The sequence below is a fragment of the Monodelphis domestica genome, chromosome 1, assembly GCF_027887165.1.
Source record: "Monodelphis domestica isolate mMonDom1 chromosome 1, mMonDom1.pri, whole genome shotgun sequence".
In the NCBI taxonomy this organism is placed as follows: Eukaryota; Metazoa; Chordata; class Mammalia; order Didelphimorphia; family Didelphidae; genus Monodelphis; species Monodelphis domestica.
In genome coordinates, this window is record NC_077227.1 from 274,329,947 (window position 1) to 274,343,514 (window position 13,568).

The 13,568-nt window shown below is 33.9% G+C and overlaps 1 protein-coding gene across 7 annotated transcripts in view; it reads left to right on the top strand.

Annotated features, from left to right (window-relative positions):
* Positions 1-13,568, top strand: part of SYNE2 (spectrin repeat containing nuclear envelope protein 2) — a 416,774-nt gene that overhangs the window by 181,950 nt on the left and 221,256 nt on the right. For 6 of the 7 annotated variants that reach the window (XM_056810866.1, XM_056810871.1, XM_056810867.1 and 3 more), the window contains 6 exons: positions 365-529; positions 3,066-3,407; positions 4,434-4,568; positions 6,794-6,933; positions 9,055-9,205; positions 10,509-10,661. In XM_056810866.1, coding sequence (XP_056666844.1) covers positions 365-529; positions 3,066-3,407; positions 4,434-4,568; positions 6,794-6,933; positions 9,055-9,205; positions 10,509-10,661 — 1,086 coding nt within the window. The remainder of the gene's footprint in view (positions 1-364; positions 530-3,065; positions 3,408-4,433; positions 4,569-6,793; positions 6,934-9,054; positions 9,206-10,508; positions 10,662-13,568) is intronic. The other variant, XM_056810869.1, reaches the window with a different exon arrangement.

Sequence of the window (13,568 nt, forward strand, 5' to 3'; positions counted from 1 at the left end):
TATTGAATTTCTTATGTTGCCTGTAATATAGTGAAACCATAGCAGGGAATGTTGCAATGTGGAAGGGATTTTGTATTTTATTTTTTGTTAATTCCATGTAAAAACAATTTTTAATATGCTTTAAAATTTTTTTGAACCAAAGTCTCTCCCTCCCACTCTTCCCTGTAGGCTTTCCGAGACTGTAAGCCATCTGATACAGATTTTACATGTACTATAATGTAAAACATTTTTTCATATTAGTTGTATTGTAGAATCTATTCTCATTTTTATATAAATCTCTATAAGTTTATGAACTGTAAAATGGCATTTGAAGTAGGAAAGTAGGGGAAAGCTACATTAACTTTTAAAATGATTCTATTTCTAGGATTCAGTGAGTAAATTAGAAGGTCATGTTCAAGAACACCAGTTGTACCAGGACTTGGTTGCAGACTTGAATACCACATTGGAAAATTTCTATCAGAAATTCCTCGGTTTCCCTGATAACCTGGTAGATGAAAAGGCAGCAGAGGAAAAGATGTTAACATTGCAGGTATGATGCATCTTAAAAAAAAAAAAAAGACCTGTCTAATTCTGTCTAATTATTTCTCATACATAGGAGGGGAAAGAATCTTTCAGGGGAAGTGATTGTATTTTTTTCATATTTATTTTAGGGGTCTAAGAAGCAGGGAAACTTTTCCCCTAACCCTCCAAGGATTTGACTAATTTTGATAAATGTTTATTAGGAATATATTCTAAGAACATATCCTCATTTGCAACCAGGGCTGTCCATCTGAGATCTCTCTTTTTCAGTCATTTATATATTGTCTACTACCTCATCAGAAACATTCTTGAGTGCCTACTATGTGCAAAGTACTTGAGGTTAGGGATGCAAAGAAATAGCATATGTTTGATATTTGTTAAATTAATATAAATGAACAAATTTAAAAGTGACATTTATTGTTTACTCTGTGTCAAACACACCTTTTCATACTCTAATTAGAGGGGATAATTCATAAAAAAAAGATTAGCTCTCAAAAAGATGGAAAAGTCTTGAACTGGAATCTGGAAGACGGAGAAGCAGGGCAGATAGTAAAGCCTATAGCACCAAAGGAGGGAATGGCAGGACAAATGGTAAGATTCTTCCATTCACTATAAGGATTGGAGTTGAAGCTGTTTCTCATCTGAACTGTGGGAACAGAATTTTTTTAATTTAATATTTTATTTTTCCGTGTAATAATAATCATTTATATCTGTTTTCTAAAATTGTAATATCCAAATTGTGCTTTTCCTTTCTTTCCCCACCCTCTCCCTGAGACTGTAAGCAAGTTGATTTGGATTACACGTGTATAATCATGCAAAACATATTTCCATATTGGTCTTGTTGTGAGAGAATACTCATAGAAATCAAAACTTGTGGGAATAGTCTTTTTTTTTTACATCATTTTATTTCATTTTTTAAGAATATTTTTTCCATGGTAACCTGATTCATGTTCTCTTCCTTCCCTCTTCCCTTCCCCCTGCTCCTGGAGCTGACAAGCAATTCCACTGGTTTATACATGTCTTATTACTGAAAACCTATTTCCATATTATTCATATTTGTATTAGAGTAATCTTTAAAAAACCACAACCCCGAATCATGTACCCATATAACCAAGTGATAAATCATGCTTTTCTTCTGCATTTCTACTCCCATAGTTCATTCTCTAGATGTGGATAGAATTTTTTTTCATGAATTCAATGGGATTATTCTTGATCATTGCACTACTATTAGTAGCAGAGTCTATTACATTTGATTGTCCAACAATATTTCAGTTACTGTGTACAATGTTCTCCTGGTTCTGCTCATTTCACTCTACATCAGTTCCTGGAGGTCTTTCTAGTTCATATAGAAATCCTCCAGTTCATCATTCCTTATAGCACAGTAGTATTCCATCACCATCATATACCACAATTTGTTCAGCCATTCCCAAATCAAGGAATTTCAAAAACTTCAAAAAAATTTCAATTTTTTCCACAACAAAAAGCACAATTATCAATATTTTTGTACAAACATTTTTAAAATCTCTTTGGGATACAAACCCAGTAATGCTATAACTGGATCAAAGAGCATGCAAATGTTTAAAGGCCTTTGGGCATAATTCCAAATTGCCTTCAAGAATGGATCAAAGATCATTTCAGAACTCCTGTGGGAACAGTCTTAATAAATACTGCATTGACCAGTCAGGGGAAGGTGATATGGGGAAAAAGAGCACCCCTATGATAAAACAGTTCTCAATGGGATAACAATCTGTTTGAGGCAGGATTATGCATATAAGTTGTCTTTTGTTATTGAGACTAGTAGATGATCAGGCTATTAATAAAGGCTAGATATGTTTTAAAGTTTAATCTCTTTAAATTATACCCTTAGGGGGGGTAGGTGGCTCAGTGTATAGAGTGCCAGTCCTGGAAACAGGATGTCCTGGGTTCAAATGTGACCTCACACATTTCCTAGCTGTGTGACTCTAGGCAAGTGACTTAACCCCAGTTACCTAGCCCTTACCACTCTTCTGCCTTGGAACAGATACTTGTTATACTGAGTATGACAGAAGTATTTTTTTAAAAAATAGACTGAACTTTTAGTAAGTATAGTTGTATCCCCAGTTCTCTGTAGGTCCCAAGCTTCTTATATTTTGAATACTTTCTCACGTACAGAACCACATCTTCACCCATTTTTGTGTGATATTTTTTAGAAGTCAAAAACATCAGATGGACAGCCTATCAATTCTGTTCTTTGTGTGATCTTGTTCCTACTACACCTTTAATAAATATTGCTTCATTTGGTTGTTTTTGAGCTTGTGTCACTTTAGAGGACGCTTGTGACAAAAATCTAGTCTTTTGTTGAAAATGACCTTGAGAATGCCGTCTGGTGTTCTTCCAGAGCCATTTGATTTTTTCCCCCTGAGTTTGTAGTTTGTGACTCAAGTTAACAGGTTTTCCATTTTTCCTACCATCAAGGTAGTGTAGTCTGTCACAGCTAATGTCAATTAACACTTGTGATAATCAAATTGAAATACTTTCATGACAGCTTTTTTTTCTCCCACTCTTAGGAACTAGAAGCTCTTCTTAATCTAAAGGGTGATACGTTAGAGAAGATTTTAGTTTTAGCTGAGTCTATCAAACAAAACTCCTCTTCCGTGGGACAGAAGACCATTAAAGATGAAACAGATTCACTTAAGTATAAATACAAAAATTTGGAAAATAGACTTGAGTCTGTTAAGGAGGAGACTGAGAACAGTTTCAACAGCATCCTCAAATCAAAATCTGAAATAAAGAAGAAAGAAGAAACAGCTATGAAAAAAAGAGAGGAGCAAGTATCTTCTGATACTCAGGATTCCATTCATGAGTCTATCACAGTGGAAAAGTTGAAGGAAAGAGGGGAAGTCAAGAAGGTAAATATTTATGATTTCACTTTCCACAATAAAGAGAGTGAGAATGCAGAAGTGTTCGGCTCTTAAAATATGATTATAACTAAAATTTTCCAGTTTCATATCAAAACTTTAATATACTCTTTATGGATAAAGCCTATTTTGAGATAAAATCTTTCAAAACTTCTCATGATTGAATATTCTTGTTGCTAGAATAAGTCTGTGGAACTTATAGTTATCAATTTAGGCTTATTCTATCTGATATTCAATTAGAATTAGTTCTGTACCAAATTCATAAAGATAAATTAGAAGAGGTAAGAGAAAAGAAAATGATATATTTGACCTGCTTTCTTATAAAAGAAATCTCATCTTTAATTTTTTAGTGATTTTGTAATAATAAAGGAAAAGGGTGCCTGTTTACAAAGACTTCCAACCATTTCTTCTTATTATGTTAATCTCATAATGTTAAGTACTTTTTTAAAAAATGAACTTATAATTCCATGTATAGTACTACTAGTGGAAAAATTTATTTCACCAATGCCTAATGGCAGTCTCTACAACTCATAGTCTTAGAGCAATGATGTCAGATTCAGATAGAATGGGATCTCTGTGTGCCACATATTGATGTAGAAGACCACAAAATTATCAAATGTGTTATGTTGTATTTTTATTTATTCTGTTAACGATTTCCCAATTGCATTTTAATCTTGTATACAACACTAAAGTGTCTTGGCCATGTGGATGAGTTTGACACCTCTGTCTTAGAGAACCACTTGGGGCACTGAAGGATTATGCTTATGGTCCTACAGCCAGTAAATGTCAGAGGTGAAACTTGAACACAGTTCCTGTTGACTCTGAATCCAGCTCTCTAACCACACTGCCTCCCACTGCACATAAAAATTCTAAACCCCTTTGCCAGATAGGATCTCTATATTCAGTTAACTGATTTTTTTCTAGGGAAAAGATTAGGAAATATATTTTGTTTTTTAAAAATTCACTCTAGCAAAATAGATGGATTTCCCTTTGACTTTCTCAATGTTTTCTTAAAAGGTTGGAGAATTAAATGGAAAGAACATGAATAAAAAACAGCCCATGATACCTCATATGAAAGATAGTCTGTTATTATCAGACTGCTCTCCACAGCCTCCCATCCAGGGGAATATTGGAGAAAGTCAAACTGTTCAGGTAGGAATAATGATTATTTTATAGAGTAATTTTCCAATATGAACTCACTAAAGCTTACAATTCCTGTGTTTTCTTCTTGGGACAGAAATACTCACATGAAATAAGGGGAAAATGGAAAGTTTAATTATCTCAACAGAGAAATTTTGATAGAAATGTATAAAGCAAAGAGGGAGAGAATGGACATTTATATGGCACCTACTATGTGCTAAGCACTTGGACCTCACAACAATTCTGTGTGGTAGGTCTCCATTTTACAGAGGAGGAAACAGAGATAGAGTTTAAGTGACTTGCTCAGGGACACACAGCTATTCAGTGTCTGTGGAAAGATTTCAACTCGGGTCTTCCTGACTCCAAACCCAGTCCTCTATCCACTGTGTCATCTTCCTGTTTCAGGAATAAATAGAAAGAGCAAGGGAGTATCTGGTCAGTCAAGTGAAAAATGAGTTCACTGGCATTGTAATTCTTTAAAATCTCACCAATATAAGAAAATATTGATAAGTAAATACCACCATAGAGGATGAGGTCAATACTGGGCAAACCTCTTTAGGATGTATATATTGGGGAAACTCTTTTGGGAATGATCAGAGGAATTTGAAGGATTATGAAAAAAGATGAGAAATAAGCCAAGTGCTTTTTGTGAAGATATTGGAGAGTGAACATTTGTGAAAAAGAGTGATGTGATAAAAATTCCTAGTCTTTTTGTTTCTCTTAAAAAGAATGCGTTTTAAAGCTCAGTAACATTATTAACTTTCAAACTGATAACTAGAATCATTATAATATTAACTTAACTCAACAACATTTTGTAGCCAGGGGATTACCGTGGAAAGATAGATAGATAGATAGATAGATAGATAGATAGATAATCTTTCATCTCTAACAGTTATGAATTGAATGAATAATTTTGAAAATAAGAAAAATTAATGAATGAAGAAATGAGGATATTATTGTATTTTAGTATAAGGAAGTTTATAAATTTGCATTTATATGATGACTTAGACAATAAGCTTTGTAACTTTTTTTTTTCAATTGCCTAAACTGTAGAAAACAAAGCTATCCTCCTCTATAAAGTCTCTTCTGGCAGTCATACTTTAAAAAGCAGGTGTCCTATTTTGGTAGTAATTTTTAAGGTATAGTCAATGAGATATTGATGTATTTGTGGATCTATGTGTCTATGTGGTGTTACAAACACATTCCATTTGTGATTCTATTCATATCTCCTAAAGATTCAATATAAATACATTCATGCCTGCCCACCCTTTATACTCTTATCTATGTCCTCCCATAATTTTTTCCCAGAGTCCCATATATTATACACATGCACATAAGCAGGTAACATGGCAAGGTGGATAGGGAGCAGATCTTGGAGGCCAGAACTTTATCAAGTCTCGGTGCCCCCAAACAACTCTCTAAGATTCTAAATTACACATTAGTTGTAATTTAGTAAAATAATTGATCAGTCCCCTTGCTATGTACCAGGCATCATCCTAAGCATTGAGATACAAAGAAAACAAAGAAACAAGTCCCACCCTCAAGGACCTTACATTCTATAGGGCAGATGCATAAAGAAATAGATAGCAGCTATATACAAAGTAATTGTGGGAGGAGGGGAAAGGTAGCATCTGAACTACGAAGGAAATTGGGAATTCTATGATGTAGATCAGGTTGGATATCGTACTGGCACCTCAAACTTAACATGTCCAAACTGAGCTTTTCAGGATCAAGACTAAGAGATCATAAAGGCTAAGAAGTCCAACCTCCATTATAGGAATGAAGAAACTGAGTCCTAGAGAAGTTTCCTGTGGTTTTATATCTTCACTGATTGTTGTGGAAAAGGCAATTTGTACATTCAAGATTTTTTATCTATAAATTAATAAAACTTCTTAAGGTAGAATTATAAATGGAAAAATTACTAGACTCTAAATTTAATATATAATATTAAGTATTTGAGAATCTTAGTTTACAAAAAAATCTATACATTATGAAATAGTTTGAACATTTGCTACTTAAATGCTCCTTAAATCCTCCATCCAATTCTGTATATATTTCCAAAGTTTTCCTGTTTTGTCATCATCAGATAGTTTTTTGCAATTTTGTGCTGAAATAACCAAATCAATTTATTTGTAATTTGTCTTGATCATCTGACATTAAACCATGCATCAGTATTCATTTTATTTTGCTATTGTTGCCTTGTTTCACCTGTCTTGTTACCCTTTAAAATTTTACAGGCTGAAGTATCATCAAAACAAGAACATCTGGAGACCATTGACACTAAACCTAATCCCTTTGAGAAAAATTCAGTGCCTGAGAGCATAGAATTGCTTAAGGTCAGAGAAAAGTCTGATGTGGTACTTGTAGCTCACAAAAGGTAAGTCATGGCTGGAAACTTATTTATATGGTGATTTCATGTAAGTAGGGCTCCTTATTGTATTTCTTAAATATTTAACAAAAACTTTTTTTAGTTGCAAATTATCTGCCTCTCCACCCTTCCTCTCTAAGTGAAAAGGCAAGAATGTGATATCTATTATACAAATGAAGTTATGCAAAATATTTTCTTTATTAGCTGGGCTCATATTATGTTCTCATATTGACAGTGTCTCAAAAATGTCACTTCAATTCAATAAACATTTATTAAGCCCCTATTGTTTACAAAGGACTGTGGTAAGTACTATCACAAATAAAATATTTAAGAAAAAATCCTTGCAGTCATGGAGCGTTTAGTTTAATAAAGAGAGATTAAACATCCACAGTCAAGTATAATACACAAAAAATACATATTAAGGGAACTAGAGAAAGATACAAACAAAGCCTTAGGAGAGAGACATTACCAATCAGTAAGATCAGAAAAAAAGTTTCATATAGCATTTAAGTTACAATTTCAAGTAAGGGTAAATATTAAATCGGTAGACTGGGTCCACCAATATTTTTCTGGCCAAGGTTTTAGGTGTGTCCCTGAGAGACTTGGTTTTGTCTAGTACTATTACCCACAAATTCTCATCTGATATACTCCATAAAATCAATTACTGGTCAGAGATCATTTGTCAATACAATTGTCAATAACAATTAACTTGTCAGATTTTTAAAAGAAATATTTACTGAGAATTTGGTTCAGAAATATCCTCCTTTAAGTTTGAAATCACTATTTCATAAGTATATACAGATGTGAGATGCAAATGGTTAGATCTAAATGCTTAGAGAACACATGTGGTCAAAGTAACTCAAATCTCCTGGTTATTGGACATCTTTTTCTACCTTCTCATATTTTCATAAGTTCCCACTAGGTATCTATTCGGTGTCTAGGAATTCTTCATACTTAGTTTATACATTTGGCTAATTTTGCATCTCAAAGATATCTAGGCATGGAACATCATGTTGGTTTCATTAATTGATATTGTTGACATATTAAATACCCCTGTTACATCTAAGTCAAGGAAACAAGACAGCACAGAGTGTGAATCTACTTACAGATAATGATTGTTCCTGTTTTGATTGTTGGACCTTAAATGGTAGGCATATGAGTTTGAATTTTACCTTGTACAAAATCAGGAGTGACTAAAAATTTCTGAGCAAAATAAAGATGTTCCTTGATTAATACATAAAGAGTATTATCTTCAGGTGTTATGAAGGATGGATTAGAAAGGGAACAAAAATATAAGTAGAAAGATCTATAATACTGGATAAGGAGAGGCAGTCATTAGTTAGGAAGGGGAAGATGGGACAAGTTGGAAATCATATTAATAATACTGAGGTGAATTTAATTGAAAATAATTATCCTTCAAAACTACATTTCTGAAATCACCTTTATAATGAAACCTTTTTATAAAGTTGTTGTTCCTTTATTTATGAATAATTTTGACACCAAAGGACAAAACTAACACCATGAATTAAAGTTTAATTGAATTTTAATTATACTAGGCTATAGTATGTTTTCAAATGTGCATTAGCAATTCCAGATCACTTTAATGCATTTGGTTAAAACATATATTTAAGGTGTTGAAACCCAGAAAACATCAGGAAGTCAGGAAAAGTAGTTCCTAATGAAAGAAATAACTGCTTTACATTGATTTAAGATTGCTTAAGGTAGAGTCTTCAGCCAGATATGTCATTGTCATTGTCATGTCATTGTGGGGACAGCTGGGTAACTCAGTGGATTGAGAGCCAGGCATAGAGATGGGAGGTCCTGGGTTCAAATCTGGCCTCAGATACTTCCCAGCTGTGTGACCCTGGGCACATGACCCCCATTGCCTAGCTCTTACCACTCTTTTGCCTTGGAACCAATACACTACAAGAGGGAAGGTAAGGGTATAAAAAAATAAAATGTCATTGTGAGGAACATTATTTTGCATATTCTATATTACAGTTTTAAATTATCCAACAGCTAAATGTCACTCGCTTGTATTTTTCTAAAGATGGAAGCAATTTTAATATTTAGTTATTTCAACTGTGGCTCACTAATATGAACATCTCTCCTGATTTTTATGGTTTCTAGTCAGCGGGAATCTGCAACAAATAATTTGAAGAATGACCAGACAAATGATCAAATCTCACATATTACAAATGTTATTCAAGAAAAGCTGATAACAAACCAGAAATCTTTGGAAGATTTAGAGACTAAAGATCCACTAACAACTGAAGAACAAGTGAGTACATTTACATGTTTTCTAAAAAAAAATGAACTTATAATTCAGCATTCATGTTTATAATCCTTGATTCAGAATTACATTTTTAGATTTGAAACTATATAGTTTGGGCAAACTATAAAATTTTAGTATAGGTACCCACCCTCAAAGGGACTTTTGATATTGACATGGCAACAAGACTTTGTGAAAAGAGAAGTAGAATTAGAACCTAGGCAGGACTGGGTTCTAATCTTGTCTTAGAGAAAGTATCCCTATTAATGTTTAAAACTTTTGAGATACTTTATATAATACATTAATACATTTTATTTTATTCAGTTCAGACCTATGATGTAATCAAATTGAGTAATTCCTAGTTTTGAAACACTTTCTGCAGATCACTAACTGATCTGTAAAATAACTTTAGGCAGTAACTGCTAGGGAATTGAGAGAATGATAAACTTAGAGCAAAAAGGAATTTTGGAGGCCATCTTGTCCAACTACCTCATGTCATAGATGAGGAAAATTTTATTTTCCCAAGGTAACACAGTCTTTATATGTCAGTGGCAGGACATAAATCCAGGTATTCTTAACTCCAAGAAAAGATCATCCGTGACAGCTTGCAAGCATCTAAGCCAGATCAATTTTACATATGCGTCATTGTAGTAATTCACTGTATAAAGTCTATCCTAAAGATGTGAATGGGGAAGATTTGTAGTGGAAGATTTGTTTATATTTGGCTTTCTTCTGTTCTTTGTTTCTTTGCTTTTTAAGCATTGAGGGCAATGTTAAAGAATTCACAAAAATGTATAGGGTCTGTGAGAAGGGAAGAGGCAGCCATATTCCTTTGCCTTGTTCATTGTTGAGAATGTTTATTTGAAAGGATTTCTAAAAATCTAGAACTATAGACTCTGGAATAATTAGCACCAGCAATAATTAGCACCATTGCCAAAGCTACTTTCTTTTCTCCTTCTTTCCTTATGAAATACCTTCAAAATGGTAAAAAACATAAACTGCCTATTTTCTATCATTGTATGGTATTTTGAAGGAATTAAAGGTTGGGAATAGAGGGAAAGTAATCCATTTCTGGTCCATTGTTGTTTTTTTTTAATTTTAGAGTAAAATTACAGTTGGCATCTCTAGAATTATTTTTCTTGACCTATCCTTCCCATTTTTCAACTTACATGGCATAATTGCTTTTTGCTTTTTATGTGTAATTACATATTTAATTTCCTTGTCATAGAGTATAATTATCAGTCAGAGTGTCTGAATCTTTTTTTATTCTTTTAAACTGTTTTTCTGAACATTTGCCATTGTGATATTTCAGGTGGCATCCTTGGAAAAATCCATGGACATAAATGATCAGGCCTACAAGAGGATTGTACAAGACTTCCAACTGTGGTTGAGTAGCAAGGAACAACTCCTGGATTTTATAAAACAAGGAGAGCCAGTTACTGAAAAAACACTTTCAATTTTTGAGGTAAACTAATAGTATTTTGAGTGTATGTTCATATGCATTGGCAATTCTAGAAATATATTTGATAGTAAAAGAAACAGTTGGCCTGTATCCTAATCATGTAGCTCAACCATTTGCATTTTGTACTTCTTCCTGACACTTTACTTATGTCTTCTCCCTTGTCTCAAGCTTTTTCAAGATGTGTAGAAAGACAGAATGAATGATGCAAGGTATAGTTGAGTAGCTTGAGCCCAAGGCACAGCATAATGTTGTTTGTGGGCACAGTGTTGATACAGATGCAGTTGACATTCTTGCCCCAAGTTCTTAAAATAATTATGGTGTAGCATTTTAGAGTTAATGAGAAACTTAGACATTACTTAAACCAATTTAATTTTATAGATTAGGAAACAAGCCCAGAGATGTTGTCACAGACATGAGACTTAAACTTGGCCTTCCCCAGCTTCCTTTCCAGTGCTCATTTCTTTATTCCCATTGATAATTTCTTGAGAAATTTTGTTTTCTGAAAAGGAGGGAAGAAAATATGGCTGTGTTTTTAAATGTTTAACAATTGGATCCCCTAAAATGTGCGATACATGTTTAAGTTTAATCTGCATTATTAAAATTTTGTCCATCAATTTATATCTAGACAATCAAATGAACAATAAATCAATTACTGATTTGTATATTTGCCAATTTCTGACATGTAAGAAAGTGCTCATGTTGAAATTTTAACGATCTACACTCATGAACCAGTACCAGCTGGTTCTAATGTACTGCTGGGAAAAGAGATCCTACAGTACCAAGTAGTTCACTCATCCTCAACTTAAACAACTAGATATCAATGGGTACTTCTGTGTAGAATTAATTTATTCATGTGTAATTACTGACTTTCACATTGTTAAATCATAGAAGAAAATGAAATTACCAATTTTAATAACTTTCTGAGTGGGAAGATGAAAAAAAATAGGAGGCACAAAAATGAAACTCCAATCCTAATTTAATCAACTAGTCATTGCTTTAAGTCACAAGAGAAATTTCTTTAAATAATTATTATAATGAATTACAGGTTTTCTTGCATTTTAGGGAAGCTATTGTCTTTCATCAGAATAAGTGGTGCAATATGTAGGAAACAAAGACAAGGGCCCAATCTGAGTTGAACCCTCCCCAGAATCTTATAATATATGTAAATCATATTCTGTAGTTGAAAACATCAAAGAAAATTAAAATTTATGAAGAATGCCAGCTGTTAATGTAACTAAACTACACTTTGGTAGAGGTAATGAGAGAATAAGTTATAAAAAACTGCTTTTCTTTTGTTTTTAAAGTTTATGACAGTATTGTGTATTCAACTGTACAAAACCTATGCTTTCAACATCATGTTTCTAGAAATTAATTTATAGAATCCTCTGGGGAATTTTGAAGACTTGGAAAAGTTGTTGAAGTTCAAAATTGTTGTACGTTTTATTTCTTCCTCTTGGTATGGGAAAAATGGAAAATTGATTCCTATAGCCCAAAATTGGCATATATTAAAAAAAAAAACCCTTACCTTCTGTCTTAGAATCAATACTGTGTATTGATTCCAAGGCAGAAGAGTGGTAAGGGCTAGGCAATGGGGGTCAAGTGACCTGCCCAGGGTCACACAGCTGGGAAGTGTCTGAGGCCAGATTTGAACCCAAGATCTCCTGTCTCAAGGCCTGGCTTTAAATCCACTGAACTACCCAGCTGCCCCCAATATAGGCATATCTTAAAGGCTTTTGGTCAGAATAATTTATTATGTACCTTTTTCCTTTACAAGAATCTCACAGGTAATTTGATGGAATATCAAAGTTTATTATTTCCTATTGGCCAATTTTAAGAGTTGCTGCTAGTTTGGGCCATTAACCAATGATTGTCTCTTTGAGGAACTTCAAGAGAAAGGGATTTTCTATCAATAAATCATATACACACACACGAATGTACTCACACATAAAATGCACACACATGTATGTATACATGTACATGTCCACACACACAAATATGACATTCACAGGAACTTGGAAATATGTATGCATCCTAACCTTTCAGTAGGGGAGGGGGAAGCATTTGAAGCTGAGCCTAATGCCGTTACATATGACAACAGTTTTGTCTGAGGAAATTCTTTAACAAAAAGTCAGGTAATCATTTGTGCAGTTTATTTCACAATTCTTTTTTTTTAATTTTATAATATTTAATTTGATCACTTCCAAGCATTATTCATTAAAGACAAAGATCATTTTCTTTTCATCCCCCCCACCTCCCATAGCCAATGTGTGATTCCACTGTGTTCCACATGTGTTCTTGATTCAAACCCATTGCCATGTTGTTAGTATTTGCATTAGAGTGTTCGTTTAGAGTATTTCCTCTGTCATGACCCCTCAACCGCTGTAGTCAGGCAGTTGCTTTTCCTCGGTGTTTCTACTCCCACAGTTTGTCCTCTGCTTATGAATAGTGTTTTTTCTCCTAGATCCCTGCAGATTGTTCAGGGACATTACACCGCCACTAATGGAGAAGTCCATTACATTCAATTGTGCCATAGTGTATCAGTCTCTGTGTACAATGTTCTCCTGGTTCTGCTCCTCTCGCTCTGCATCACTTCCTGGAGGTCGTTCCAGTCTCCATGGAATTCCTCCACTTTATTATTCCTTTTTGCACAATAGTATTCCATCACCAACATATACCACAATTTGTTCAGCCATTCCCCAATTGATGGGCATCCCCTCGTTTTCCAATTTTTGGCCACCACAAAGAGCACAGCTATGAATATTCTTGTACAAGTCTTTTTCTCCATTAACTCTTTGGGGTACAAACTCAGCAGTGGTATGGCTGGATCAAAGGGTAGACATTCTTTTATCGCCCTTTGGGCATAGTTCCAAATTGCCCTGCAGAATGGTTGGATCAGTTCACAACTCCACC